The following is a 15,084-nucleotide window of genomic DNA, read 5'->3' on the forward strand; positions in this document are numbered from 1 at the left end:
TCCCCTGGGCTCTCTTGCTTGCCTCTGGCTTTTACATGACTTGGTTCACAGGAGGCCTCGGAGGCACCTCAGGGGTGGGAAGATAGAGCTGACAGGGCACAGTACCCCAAAGGATCCTTCCCAGGCCCTCCCAGCTGCTTTCATAAATCGCTTGCCCTAATTTAATACCATACAGTCTATGTTTACTATTTGGCGGATGGTCAGAGCTTAATGATGTTTAAAATATGGGTGAGTGTGCATGGGGACTGTTTCACTTCCAAGAACTTGTGTACATTTAGTTATAAGAGCTGACATTTATTGAGTGCTTGCGTGTGTTCTAAGGACTTGAATATCTTACAGGCTGGAGAGCACCTATAAAGGAGCTGCCATGATGATCCCGATTTTATAGCCGACTGGACTGGGGCTCCCTGAGACACCTGTCTTGCCCGAGGTCAAGGTTATGCAGTGAACCAGTGGCAGGAACGGGGTTTGATCTAGGACAGTCTTTCTCCAGAGGTGTGCCCTCAAGGCATATGGGTTGATCTGCTCACCGGACCTGACCTGCCGTTCCCACTTGACCCTGTGGCAAACACATTTGTTTTCCCAGCCCCAGTCAAACCACAGCTGCCCTGTGGGGCTTTGTCAATCCCCTGTGCGAGGGAATTGTGCCTTCATTCTGTGCATCCTGCTGTCCCCAGCATGACTCCCATGACACTTTGGGCCTGGTCTCTTACTTGTGAGTCCTTCAGGGCAGGGCCCATGTTCGGTCCCCTTCTCTCGGCAATTCCAGGGCCTGCAGAGAGTGGGGGAGGGGCAGTTTCCAGCAACCATTTCTGGAAGGAATATTTTTCAGCCACCCCTGCCCACTCTCTGTACCCCTCGGGGCACCCACATCTCCCTGAGAACAGCTGACTTCCTTTCTCAGTTGTGCCTCAAGGCTGTAGCTCTGGACCACACATGCCTCTGCCCCCTGGGTGGGCTGTCCTGTTCTTCCTGGGCACAGGATCTTACCTGGCTTCTTACCTGTCAGGTCAGGGCTGGGTTTCTGAGCTGATCCCTCTGATTGTCTGCAAACAAGTTCCTTGGCTTCCATTGAAGAGCTGCTGCTCAGTTCCTGGGAGGCTAATGGGAGCTTTACTTTGCTTCCACTTTTCAGTTTTGTCCCAATTAATAGTCATGTTTTGTCCGGGGTCCTTTTGTTGAAACCCGACCAGCAGGTGGATGGAGTTTCTTTTTTTCTCTTCCTAGGATGTTGGATTTAATTGAGGAGACTGCTCATGGAGCTCCCCAGCCCGTTCAAGGCCAGCGGCCAAGTCAGGTCCACCACACTTTGAAGAAATACTCATTTTTGAAACTCTGCCTCCACAATCCCTATAGTTTTTACTATCATCTCCTCCATACTTCCCAGCTTTTCACGTCTCTGGGAACCAATGTGACTGGTTTCATTCCTGGGTAGGGGATCCTCAGGAGGGGCCCTAAAATCAGCATCTTCTGTGTGCAGGATGGGTGTCCACGTCTAGTGCTGAGTTTGGTCTGACACTCGCCTCAGGGTCCCACAACATCGCTGCCTCTTCGGCAGCTTCGTGGGATCCCTCGTGGGAGCAAAGAAAACGTATGCTCAGCACTTAAAAAAAAAAAAAGGAAAAAAAAAGGGCAAATAATTGTTTTTAGTTTTGAATGCTATCTGTCGATTATTTGTAAAAATATTTCTTGTTATTTTAAATGCTGTGTTATTCCACACACACCTCGGTTTCCTGGCACGCATTCTGTCCCCCCAAAGATAAACTCCCTAGGCTGGAAACCTGGAGCTGCGACAAGATGTCTTTTTCCCCATCACCTCCTCCTCCTGCTCTCCGGGCTGTGACCTCGCAGGGACGGAGGAGGGGAGAGGGGCCTTGGCGCCCTCAGCGAGAGAGGCGGAGAGCCTGGCCGCCGGGACTGGACTTCCTCCCTCAACTCCGGAACTGCGCGGGAGCCGCCGGGATTCGGAAACCGGGAGGCGCCACCGGAGCCGGCGGGGTGGACGCTGGGCGACTGGTGGGCGTGGCCCGGCGCCCGGTGGGCGGTTCCGTGGGCCGGGCCCGGGCGGGCCAGGGGCGGGACCGACGCGCGGGCTGCGCGGGCTGCGAGGGGCGAGCTGCGCCTACAGCGCTCCCGGGACTCCCGAGCGCCGGGCGCCGGTTGGTCGCACTCTCGCCTTGCCGACTCCTCCCGATCGGGCTCGGCCCGGCGACCGGGGCGATGTGAGCCGGGGCCCGCGGGCGCGGCCGGACCGCTGCGATGTGGCTCAAGCCCGAGGAGGTGCTGCTGAAGAACGCCCTGAAGCTCTGGGTGACTCAGAAGAGCAGCTGCTACTTCATCCTCCAGCGGCGCCGCGGGCATGGCGAGGGGAGCGGCCGGCTCACGGGTAAGGGGCGCGCGAAGCTGGCGGGCAGGCAGGCGCAGCGGCCGGGCCCGGACCTCGCTCCCTGCTGGGCCCACGGCCCCAGCCCGGGGCTGCAGCGCAGGTGGGGGTTTCGTCGGAGACGCCGGGCCGGCCCAGCCCTACCTCGGGCTTGTTTTCCTTTCTCCTGCATTTCTCCAGCAAGTCCCGGTCGGGGTGGTGGCAGAAGGGACTTGCGGGCTCGTGCATTTTCCCGGGCGAGGCAGGTGCCTCCGCTGCCTGGCCCGGTGACCGCCCGTAGGCCAGGCTTGGCTCTGGAATCCGAGGAGAGACGCCGGCTGTAGCGAGGGCCGCCCCGGGGGGAGCGGGGCCGCGGGGCCGGGCCAGGTGACAGCGGGTCCGGCCCGCCCTGGCCATCTGGACGTGCCCGAGGCTCCAGGTGGTGTCGCCTCTGGGGACACGGCCAGCCCACGGCGGGGCGCAGCTCGAGAGGCCCTGGCTCCGGGAACCCTCTCACGCCCAGAGGAGAAACCTAAGTGGTGCGAATCCCGAGCTCCTGAACTTAGCAAAACTCGGCAGGTCAGTTCCCTGTCCCCGCCCTACCCTCATCTCTTTCCTTTCTTCCTAGGAGAAAGGATAGGAGGAAAAAAAAAAAAAAAAAATTCAGGCTCGTAAAATTTATGGAAAACAGCATTTCCTCGCCACTCCCTATAAGTTTTGGTCCAAAACTCTTTGAAAATCAAGGGTTTGGACAGCTTGTGTTAGCAGGGACACCTGTTTAAACAGGTCAGTAGAGGAATATTAGCTTTTTCCAGTAGTATCTTGGGAACCTGTGTGGACTTTTCAAATTTTGGAATCTGAAATAAAACGGATCTTAGATCTTCCCACCACGTGCCTCCTTCTGTCAGGAGGAGACCAAGGCTAGGGAGAGAGTGGTCAAGGGGCCGAGCTGGGGTTGGTGACTGCTCTCTCCTTATTCTGCCGCCGGCCCTCCTACCGGGAAATGTGGTTAATAAATAAGTCCTGAAAGGACAGAACCAAGTGCCAGGGGAATTTCCCATCCCGCACTATAGACTTTAAGGAGGGCAGATGTCACAGAGCCTCAAGGATTCAGGCAAGAGTTGGCAGGATTTCTGGATGGAAAGGGTAGTGGGGTGACCTGTGATGGTGGTTATCAGTGGGGACAGGTGTGCGGCAGAGAGCTATTTTAGGCTCTGAGTGGGGGAGTTAGTGTAGGAGGCAGGAGGTCCTATGACCTTGGTGCCCCTGAACCACACAGTGACATTTTAGTGCCCAGGCTCTTGGAACATGGAGGTTGGGGGAGCCCTGTGGGGCCTGTCAGAGGTGAAGAGGTCAGAGGAAGGGTTTGCCCCTCCAGTCTTTTGAGACTTTGTATCTTAATCTTTGGTGCATTCAGTACCTGGTTTCTGAATGGTCTCCTTTAGTAGAGGGTGAGGATGGGCCTTGAAGATTTGTGAAATAGAAAATGTAAGGAACCTTTGCCCAGCAAACATCCATTGACTTAGTTCACTGTACACTGTGGGTGGAAAGCTCCTGTGTCTGCTCCTGTGTTTGGGGAAGAGATCTGGTTACTCATTCAGCGGGAAGAGGGATCCAGACACGGAGGGCAGAGCCCCGGATTTGATGCCTGATGGAGGTTCAGTGCTTTGTGGTACAGTGTGTCTGAGATGAACTCAGAATGATGTTCCCCCTCCTGCTGCATTCCAAAATCAAGCAGGGCTGTGCTGTCATCTGGCCTGGGCCCTTGGCCTTCCTTGGGTTTACTTTGTGTTTGAAGCGAATATGAAGTTTTCTTTTCTTTCTTGGCTGCCCTGAGGCATACGGAGTCCCTGGAGGCCAGGGATCAGATCCGAAACTGTGGTGGGCAGGGGATTGAACCTGCATCTCCATGCTCCAGAGAAACCACACAGATAACATTACGCCACAGTGGGAACTCCCACCTTTCTTATCCTTATTCTTTTTTTTTTTTTTTTTTGCTTTTTACAGCTGCACTTGCAGCATATGGAAGTTCCCAGGCTAGGGGTCAAATCGGAGCTGCAGCTGCTAGCCTACACCACAGTGATGCCGGATCCAAGCTGTGTCAGTGACCTGCACCACAGCTCATGACAACGTTGGATCCTCAACCCACTGAGCAAGGCCAAGGATCGAACCCGAATCCTCATGGATAGTAGTTGGAGCCACAATGGGAACTCCCCAGTTTTCTTATTCTTAAAGGCAATAAGACAGTCCCCAAATGGAGGAAAATGTCCCACAAAAATTACCCGACACTTTGCTTTATTTCCTGGGTACTCAGAACCTCTGATGATGGTGAAAGGATGACATCCCCTTGGCAGCTGGACACTCCACCTTTGGACTTTTAGCTGGGGAACCAATGGCGTGGCTGCGTGGATTAGGCAACCCCGTTACCACATCCACTGATGGGCTGGTCGTACCCCAGCCGTTACAGATGTTGTAAAATCAAAACTGATGTGACACAGAGGCCAGCCCCATGTTGGGGACAGTTTTCAGAAGATGTAGAATTCTAAATAGGCCGATTTTTTAACAATGTATTTCAAAGTTTAAAGCTTAGACTGAGTTTATGTAATTAATGGGTGCACATTCTGACCAATGTTAGGCTTTTCTTTGGAAAGAATCAGGAGAGATGGTTTAAGAGGGTGGGAGAGAATGCGATAAAAGGAAGTGTCTTTTATGGTGAGGCTGAGTTTGATATTAAGTAAAAGAGTCTTTAACATGAGAGGCCTCCATTGGCGTTTAAAGTAATCTTACCTGTTTAAAACTTGTCCACCTTCAGAAATATAAGGTTTTGTTTCCTTGAGGATTGCAATTCGTTCTCCTACTTACACACACACACACATTCTCACACACATTCCTTATACACATCTCCAGTTTTATTTTCTCCATAGCCGTTTCTCCTTTTGTAATATGCAAATACTTTTTTTACTTTGTTCATTGTTTCCCTTCCTAAATTGTCCGTTCTCTGAGCACAGGTAATTTACCCTGTGCTGGTGCCTAGCACAGGGTCTGTGCTCTTTAAACATTCATGGGATGAATAGATGGATAAGTACCTGCATGAGGGATGGATCCCACGTTTTTCTTAAAAGTTGGGTGGCAGGAGTTCCCGTCGTGGCATAGTGGTTAACGAATCCAGCTAGGAACTGTGAGGTTGCGGGTTTGATCCCTGGCCTCGCTCAGTGGGTTAAGGATCCAGCGTTGCCGTGAGCTGTGGTGTAGTTCGAAGACACGGCTTGGATCTGGCGTTGCTGTGGCTCTGGTGTAGGCTGGCGGCTACAGCTCCAATTGGACTCCTAGACTGGGAACCTCCATATGCCGCGGGAGCGGCCCTAGAAAAGACAAAAAGACAAAAAAAAAAAGTTGGGTGGGTAAGGTGGCCCAGCTTTCAGTCTGAGGCTGCGCTGGTCACGTGCAACAGGGACATGCCCCCTCTCTCCTTGGCTTGCTGTGTACCTGCAGGCTGACCACTCTGGAAAGCTGGATGGCATGGGCAGGCATCAGAGACCTCCTCCTTCTATTTTTGTAGCCTCCTCCCTTGAGGGGAAAGGAGCATGGCTCCAGCCTCTGAGGTGGCTTCTGTTAGCAGCCCCAGGGACCCGCCTAGAGAAGGAGCTCCTGGGCTGGGGTTGGGCCACAGTGGAAGACAGTGACCTCCTCCTCCTCCAGTTAGAACATGGCATGGCTGAACACAGTATTGCAAGATGTTTCCAAAGCTCCCCTGACAGAGCGACTTTGCTGCCCTGGGAGGGAGGTCAAGCTATCCAGTGTTCTCTGGGATACGTCTCTAGCCCGTGGGAATATTTCTTACAAAAGCTGAGTCAGCTCTGGGAGAACGGGGTAGAAGTTAGTCTTTGGGAGGCAACATCACTTCCCCATCCCTGGGGTTCTCCAAAGCACCTAAAACAAAGTAAATACTGACTGTCACCATCCAGGTGTGCCCCCCTGAAGGATTTTATTTATTTTTCAGTGTGTTTATTACACGCCTTCCCGTATAATCAGACCGTTCTTTCCCCTAAGAGGCTGGCTGTCTAAAAGCTGTACTTTGCATCAAATATTGATGTTTTCTGCCTTTTGGAGGGGTTCCCTTCAGCCCCTGTTCTTGCCACTGCCTTTGTAGCAGCTCTGGGCAAACAGATTTCCCAACAAGGTCAAGGGAGGAAGTATGGATGGGAGGGGGGAAATAAGGGCTCTGGCGTCAAGATCAGTCTGTTGGTTATGAATCTGGGCTAATTTATTGGTTTCTTTGAGCCTTTGTTATAACTTTGCCTTAAGCCTGGTGCAGAAACTTACTTGAAGAGGATTAGAAACTGTTTTTCACCTAAGTTATCCCCAGCTTACATTCCCATCAGCAATGCACTAGGCTTCGATTATTAAGAAAGCTTAGCATGAAAATAAACAGTATGCATCGAGGACTTAGTTGTCCTTGTCACCTAGTAGGTTTGAAAAAAGAAAAGCAAAGTCACATTTAAAAAATTGAAGAACAAGAGGGCTTCTTAGAAGTGTTTTAAAGAAGTTTGCATTCTTGTAAGGGTGTAAGAAACATTTATCTATTAATGCAGAGTTTAATAAGTGTAATTAGTATATTAAATAGTTAAATACAACACAGTTTGTACCAGCAGAATTTGGGGACGGGTGGTCGCGGGGGGGGGGGGTGGTGGTCTTTGACCACATTAAATCCTAGTAAATAAAGGGAATGGAGTTGAATGGTTGCCTGTGCCCAGGGTGGGTTGTTTCCTGTCTCTGGAACAGTGTCCCATGATGGGGGGGGGGTTCACCCAGGGATCCTTGTAGGGGTCCCAAGGCTTGCTCAGAATGACCCTGTTGACTGGCTGGAATGGTGAGGTCCAGCCCTGGTGTGGCCTTCTTGGCTAGTCTGTATGACAGTGGCTGGAGTCTTGCTCAGGTGGCTGAAGTTACATTGTGCAGGCTTCTCAGATACTGACTCTGGACCCCTTACATGCTTTGGTCTTGTTTTCCAAAAGCACACGAAGGAAGAAATCACAAAGGAAGTACTTTGATTTCAGGAGCATAAATCAGAAGGTTTATATAAGTAAATTAACTGGTATATCTCTAAGGGCTGATTAGCCATTAACAAAAGCCTGGGGTTTCCAGCAGTTGCATTTAATGAGGACTTAATAAGGGCCATGCAATTGTAATTAGATAATCAAACAAGGCACTGGGGCTGTGTCACTCCAGGAAATAATATGAGGTACAAATGGGCGGGTGGCTGGGTAGCAGCGGCTATTTCAGCTGATTGGGGTTCTTTAGGAAGAGCTGACAATGATTGAGAGGCTTGGAGTGGTTAAAGAATTCATTTACCAGCTGTGATGGGATAGGATTTTATGATCTTGACTCCACATTCTGGCAGCATTGGATCAAGGAGGGATTTCTTTAAAATGAAAGTGGTAACTCTTATCATATTTCCAGCACAGATTTTTTTTCCCACTCTCTCTTTTGTGACACTTTAATCAATTGTATTATAAAAAGCAGCAATGCAGATAATTTAACGGTTCCTTGGGTGTTGCATGAGCTACCTGGGTGCCTCCTCTAAGGCTTGTCCTCCGCCACCAGCAAAGACCAGCCCACCCTCCAGCATGTCAATCACTCTTCTCTCCCAGAGCCTCCACAGGGCTGTCTCCTCTGCCCACGGTGCTCTCCCCAACCCCTCTGCCCTGCTGATTCTTCTCGGCCTGAGCCCCTCTGCCCGTGGATGGACCTCATCCCTCATGGTCTTGTCCCACCCTCCACTTTTCCTTTGTAACACTGACCGCTGTTTGTCATGATGTGGCTCCTTATGGCTTTATCTGTTTGGAGCAAACCAGACCTTGAGCCCCAGAAGGGAGGTCTTACGTCTGGGTGTCTTGCAACAACTGGAACCATTTCTGTCACTGGAACACGTTTTTAAAAAATTGAAGTATTGTTGATTTTCAATGTCATGTTTCAGGTGTAAACCACAGTGATTCAGTTATATATATAATATAAATTATATATATTTGTATATGTAATATATTGTATATTATAGATTAATATAATATATAATATAAATATAATATAATATAATGTATATATTATTTTTCAGATTCTTTCCCCTTAAGATATTATAAGATATTGAGTATAATTCGCTGTGTTATACAGTAGGTCCTTGTTGATTATCTATTTTGTATATAGTAGTTTGTATCTGCAAATCCCAGACTCCTAATTTATCCATCCACCCTGCCTTTCCCCTTTGGTGAACATAAATTTGTTGTTTATGTCTGTGAGTCTCTGTTTTATAAATAAGTTCATTTGTATCATTTTTTAAGATTCCACATATAAGCAGTATCCTGTGATATTTGTCTTTCTCTGTGTGGTTTACTTCACTTAGTATGATAATCCCTAAGTTCATCCGTGTTGCTGCAAATGGCATTGTCCTTCTTTTTGTCTGAGTAATATTCCTGTGTGTGTGTGTGTGTGTGTGTACCACATCTTCTTTTTATGAATTCATCTGTTGATGGACATTTAAGTTGCTTCCATGTCTTGGCTATTGCAAATAGTGCTGCAATGAACATTGAGGTGCATTCATATTTTTGAATTAGAGTTTTCTCCAGATATATGCCCAGAAGTGGGAATGCTGAATCATATGGTAACTGTTTTTAGCTCTTTTTCCCTCCCACTGGTCAGAATGGCCATCCCTAAAAAGTTTACAAATAATAAATGCTAGAGAGAGTGTGGGGAGAAAGGAACCCTCCTGCACTACTGGGGGAATGTAAATTGGTGCATCCACTATGGAGAACAGTATGGAGTTTCCTTAAAAAAGTAAAAAACTAAAAATGAAGCAGTCTTTTTTTTTTTTTTTTTTTGACGGCACCGGCGACATGGAAATTCCCCGGCCAGGGATTGAACCTGTGTCACAGAAGTGACCCCAGCTACTGCAGGGACAACACTGGATCCTTAACCCGCTGTGCCACAAGAGAACTTCAAAATGGGGCACTCTCGATATGTATTTAGTGAATACACAGATGCCCACATCGAATCCACAGATGTGAGCCTTTGAGGTTGAGAAATGTTCTTGTGTTAAAAATTATGTGTCATGTATTATTATGCATTATGTATTGTTATGTATTATTTGTATTATGGAAATTATGCAGAAAACAGGAATACATAATACCAAGGGTTGTTAGTGCTATTTCTCACACCTGCCCTGTGCGCTTGTAAGGATTAGTGGTAGTTTGTCAGTTGTGCCTGCCCGGCTGTTAGAATTGCCTTTCCATAAGCTTTATGTAAATGATACTGTACGGACCCAGAATGGTTTTCCCAGCGTATTACCAGCCAGCTAACATAGCTCCAGGGAGCTGAGTCATTAATATTCTTGAACAGTTGCTGGGTGTGTTGTAACCACCAGATTTTATTATTTTTCTGCTTCCTTTTTTTAACTTTGAAAAAGGGAAAAGAAAAAAACAAAATAAACAGCCCCCAGTAAGATACTGTGCCTTAGGAAAGGGTACAGTGTTTTGTGATTGGTTTTATTCTGAATAAATAGCTATTAGCAGAGAATGGACATTCATATATGAACATATATTCATATGTATCTGTATACATATAAATTTTTTAAATTTAATTTTATTGGAGTAGAGTTGATTTACAGTGTATTAGTTTCAGGTGTGAAATTAGTTTCAGCACAGTGAATCAGTCATACATATACATATATCCATTCTTTTTTCTTTTGGACATTCATTTGTAATAGGATGGTTGTTTGCCCAAAGTTTCATTTTTCCTTTTTTTTTTTTTTTGTCTTTTTAGGGCCACACCTGTGGTATGTGGAAGTTCCCAGGCTAGGGGTCAAATTGGAGCTGCAGCTGCTGGCCTACACCACAGTCACGGCCATGCCATATCCGAGTCATGCCTGCGACCTACACCACAGCTCACGGCAATGCCGGATCTGTAACCCACTGAGCAAGGCCAGTGGTCAAACCTGCAACCTCATCCTAGTCAGATTCGTTTCCGCTGTGCCATGACGGGAACTCCTGCCTGAAGTTTTAAAATGTGAACTCTTTTGTGTGCATCAGAATATATAAGGCAAATGTAAAGTCTAATACAAAACTCACAGCTGTTACTGGAAAATAGACTATTTCCAGGGCTTGAGGGATTCCTCGTGTTTTCCTGATTATATCCCCCTCCATCCCTTGTGGACATGACTATCCTGAATTACATGTTAATACCTCTTTGCTTTTATTTATAGTTTTGACATATTTATATGTATCCCTAATCAATACATTGTTTAGTTTTGTAATTTTTTTTAACTCTTTACAAGGGGAATCATACTTTATGTATTTCTCTGAAGCTTGTCTTTCCACCCTGCCCCCAGTCATGTTTATGTTTCTCTGACATTGAAACGTGCTGATGTCTGTAGCCACGTTCATTCATTTTCATTGATGGGTAGTGATCCATTGAATGACTATACCTGAGTTCCTGTTGTGGCTTATCAGGTTAAGAACCTGATGAGTATCCAGAGGATGGGGGTTCAATCCCTGGCCTCACTCAGTGGGTTAAGGACCTGGCGTTGCCCTGAGCTGTAGTGTGGGTCATATATACGGCTGGGATCCCGAGTTGCTGTGGTGTACGCCAGCAGCTGCAGCTCCAATTTGACTCCTAGTCTGGGAACTTCCATATGTCGCAGGTATGGCCCTAAAAAGAAAAAAGGAAAAAAAAAAGAAATGAATATACCATTTTTGATTTATTTATTCATTCATTCTCTTGTCAATTGATATTTGAGTTTCTAGTTATTGTTGTTATTGTTTTTATTTTTGGCTGTGCCCTGGGGCATGTGAAAGATCCTTTGCCAGGGATTAAACCCACACCATAGCAGCAACACGTGATGCAGGGCCACTGCAGTGACAATGCCAGATCCTTAACCTGCTGCACCACAAGAGAACTCCTAGTTGTTGTTTTGCTGTTACAAATAGTGCTGCTATGATCATTGTCAGAGATGTTTCTTTTTGCCAATTTGGTAGGTATTAAAATTGTATTGGAGGAGTTCTCTCTGTAGTGCTACAGAATCAGCAGCATCTCTGTAGCACCAGGATGCAGGTTAGATCTCCAGCTTGGCACAGTGGGTTAAAGGGTCTGGCATTGCCGCAGCTGCAGTGGAGGTCGCAACTGTGGCTCAGATCTGTTCCCTAACCTGGGAACTCTATATGTCTCAGGACAGCCAAAAAAGATGACCAAAAATAGTGTCTGAGAACCCCTGAGATGTTATTTCCCTCATAGGGATAAGAATCTTTTTATGTGTTTATTAAGGATTTGTTTTGCCTTTTGAGTAAAATGTCTTTTTCTTATTTAGGAGCTGTGTGTGTTCTGTATTTTTTCAGTTCTATGTCTTGAAAAAATCTCTCCATGCCAGGGCTTTTTATTCTTGTTATAGGTCTTCTGAGGAACCAACATTCTTAATTTTCATGTAGTCAAATGTACCATTCTTTCCCCCTAGTAGTTTGTGCTTGTTGTTACGTGTATAAGAAGAAATCTTCAGAAGGGAATCTCCAGGATGATGGTGAAGGGTGATCCTGAGCTGAGAATCTGGTGCTCAGTCTGGATGGGAGCAGGGCAGAGGCTCCAGGACAACTCCTCAGAGAGGAGAAACTGATGGAGCACGGATACATCTGCACACATTGAAGGGAGGTCCACATGCCAGGGCAGAGTTTGTGGGTGAGTTCTTGATCAAGCTAAGAATTCCAGGGCGGCTCTCAACCCCAGGGAAAATTAAAAACTGCGTGGTTAGGAAAGGTTTCATCCTTTTACTACAAAGCTCAGCTCACAGTAATATTTGCATTGTCCTTACAATAATGTAAATATTAACTGGTGATCTAACCCAGGCTGTTGTCTAAGTGAGGTGTGAGTAGCAGGCGGTGGTGGTGAGTGGACAGGGATCACAGCCTCCGCTTCTGCAAGTTGCAGGATGATGCCTGCTCGGGAATGTGGTTGCACTGGCGTGTTCCTTGGAGAAGTGGAGCTAGGCGGGAAAAGAACCGGTTGAGAGCTGGGAGCGGTTTCCCTCCGGGACTTCGGAATAAGAGCAGGGAGGAGTGAGGGGCTGTTGGGTTTTCTCAGGAGCCTGGTGGAATTGCTTGCTTCTTTCCTTGCACGCGTGCACTTGATACAATAGAGAATCTAAAATGGGGGAGAGCTTGGCATTTTGTGGAGTTAATGGGGCCACGTGGGTGACTGCGATTGCCTGAGTAAAGGGGGCGCTCTTGGGTTACGAGGATCGCGTGGGTGATGGGGATCACATGGGTATCGGAGATGGTATAGGTAACGCTCAGGAGAGGCACTGAAATGTTCTGTTATTGCCTCGTGGACCACAGTCCCTGGACCGCAGATGCCTCAGATATTCCTCCTCTCAGTAAACTATATTTAGCCTTTAGAGGGTCTGAAATGTGTGGGGTATGTCAGTTTCACCAGGCCTTAAAAACTATTTTCAGAAATGCATCTAATCTAGCCAGGTATTTGTATTTGAAATTAAAATATATCTATTCTGAATTTTTTTTTTCCTTTAGAGCAGAAATCAGTTTAGAGTTATACATGTATTTTTTTGGCAGGGGGCATACCTGAGACATGTAGAAGTTCCCCAGGCCAGGGATTAAACCCACACCACATCAGTGACAGTGTGGGATCCTTAATCCACTGGGCCAAAGAGAACTCCCTATGCATGTATAATTTTTGTCTCCTCCCTAGACTCAGAGGTACACTACTATAGTTGGAACTAGTTCCTTTTGGGGTCTCAGTTTCTTAACCTACAGAACAGTGATAACAATTACAATAACAAATCCAGTTTTTGGAAGTTCCTGTTGTGGTTCAGTGGGTTAAGAACCTGACTAGTTTCCACAAGGATTTGGGTATGATCTCTGGCCCCGCCCAGTGGGTTAAGGATCTGGCATTGCCGTGAGCTGTGGTCTAGGTCACAGATGTAGCTCAGATCTACCATAGCTGTGGCTGTGGGCTGGTAGCTGCACTTCCAGTTTAGCCCCTAGCTCAGGAACTTCCATATGCTGCAGAGCAGCCCTAAAAAGAAAAAAAAAAAAACAGTTTTTGCTTTGGGGAAGTGTTTATACTTGGAATGGTTATAGTTTACAGATATGTTGGCAAAATCCACTTATTATTTGTGTTTAAAGAAGAAGAAAAAGTCAGATGAACATAGCATCCAGCAGTGCCAGGCCCTGTGTTGTAATGAAAGGTACGGTTGAGGGGGTGAGGGGCTCATGCAGGATTCATGCAGAATTCACAAAATGTGGAATTATCAGTGGTGATAGGTGCAGGGGTAGGGTGGGTGAGAAGAAATGACAGGGAAGCTAATATAGTTTGGGGTGTCGGGGGCTTTTCTCTGAGGACCTGTGATCTCCGCTGAGAGCCGCAGGGGGAGGAGGATGGTGTTAGCTTGCTGCAAAGCAGGAGAAAGCCTTCCAAGCCGAGGGAGCAAATTGTGCAAAAGCCCTTTGACCTCTGAGGGGCCTCTTTTTTTTTGTTGTTGTTGTTTTTGCTATTTCTTGGGCTGCTTCCGCGGCATATGGAGGTTCCCAGGCTAGTGGTTGAATCGGAGCTGCAGCCACCGGCCTACGCCAGAGCCACAGCAACGCGGGATCCGAGCCGCGTCTGCAACCTACACTATAGCTCACGGCAACGCCGGATCGTTAACCCACTGAGCAAGGGCAGGGACCGAACCCACAACCTCATGGTTCCTAGTCGGATTCGTTAACCACTGCGCCACAACGGGAACTCCTCTGAGGGGCTTCTTTGGATGAGTTAAGGTCGAGTGAGATGTCCAGGAAGGCTTGTAAGAGAAGGAGACCACAGAGTGGACTCAGGGGTGGCTGGAGGGCAGAAGGCCATCAGCAGGGTGGATTTTTCCAGAAGTCAAGAGAAGGTTGCATGTAGGAAGGAGAGAGAAGAGGGAGAAGATCTGCAGCAGCGGGTGGGACAAGCTTGTACAACATCTGCAACCACAGCGGGAGCAGGTCGGGTGTAGGAGGGGACTGGCGATGGGTGGGGACAGCAGGTGAGGGCAGCTTCGTCGAAGTGGAGTTTGGTTGGTTTTTGTTGTTGGTTACAGATTTACTATTTGTCAGGAGAGTGTCTGCTAAGTGATAGAGCTTTAGGTATTGTGGGCTTGGGGTGGGGGGCCTTGAGATGAGCAGTGAGTAGGGTTTGAAAAGGCCAAAGAAGTAAAAGTGAGGTATCTGGGAAGGGAGGAAGACCTCAGGAACATTTCCCAAGGAGTTTTGTGGTTTTTGTTGCACCTGCAGCATATGTTCCCACACTAGGGGTCAATCAGAGCTGGAGCTACTGGTTTACGCCACAGCCACAGCAATGCCAGATCTGAGCATCATCTGCGACCTGCACCACAGCTCATGGCAACACTGGCTCCTTAACCCACTGAGCAAGACTAGGGATCAAACCTGTGTCGTCATGGATGCTAGTTAGGTTTGTTATCACTGAGTCACAGCGGGAACTCCTGTTTGGGTTTTGTTTTTTGTTTTTGTTTTTGTTTTTTTGTTTTTTTTTTTGTTGTTTTTTTTTGTTTTGTGCTCATGGCACATGGAAGTTCCCCGGGCCAGGGATGGAACCCAGGCCACAGCAGTGATAATGCTGAGTCCTGAACCACTAGGCCAGGGTGGTGCTCCAGGAATTTTGTTTTGGAAATGAGGTTAAATACTCAGGAC

At 47.7% G+C, this 15,084-nt stretch overlaps 1 protein-coding gene and 1 long non-coding RNA gene across 5 annotated transcripts in view; one reads left to right on the top strand and one right to left on the bottom strand.

Annotated features, from left to right (window-relative positions):
* Window positions 1-247: 247 nt before the first annotated feature.
* On the bottom strand, window positions 248-1,978 carry LOC125127809 (uncharacterized). Its single transcript, XR_007135066.1, has 3 exons — window positions 1,725-1,978; window positions 1,003-1,603; window positions 248-772 (listed from the first exon to the last, which is right to left on the bottom strand). It is a non-coding gene; the product is annotated as an uncharacterized LOC125127809 (long non-coding RNA).
* Window positions 1,979-2,106: 128 nt separating this feature from the next.
* Window positions 2,107-15,084, top strand: part of TBC1D8 (TBC1 domain family member 8) — a 137,380-nt gene continuing 124,402 nt past the window's right edge. For all 4 annotated transcript variants that reach the window (XM_047781407.1, XM_047781408.1, XM_047781409.1 and 1 more), the window contains exon 1: window positions 2,107-2,386. In XM_047781407.1, the coding sequence (XP_047637363.1) occupies window positions 2,260-2,386 (127 nt within the window). In that variant the 5' untranslated portion in view covers window positions 2,107-2,259. The remainder of the gene's footprint in view (window positions 2,387-15,084) is intronic.

This window comes from Phacochoerus africanus, chromosome 5 (genome assembly GCF_016906955.1).
Source record: "Phacochoerus africanus isolate WHEZ1 chromosome 5, ROS_Pafr_v1, whole genome shotgun sequence".
Lineage (NCBI taxonomy): Eukaryota > Metazoa > Chordata > Mammalia > Artiodactyla > Suidae > Phacochoerus > Phacochoerus africanus.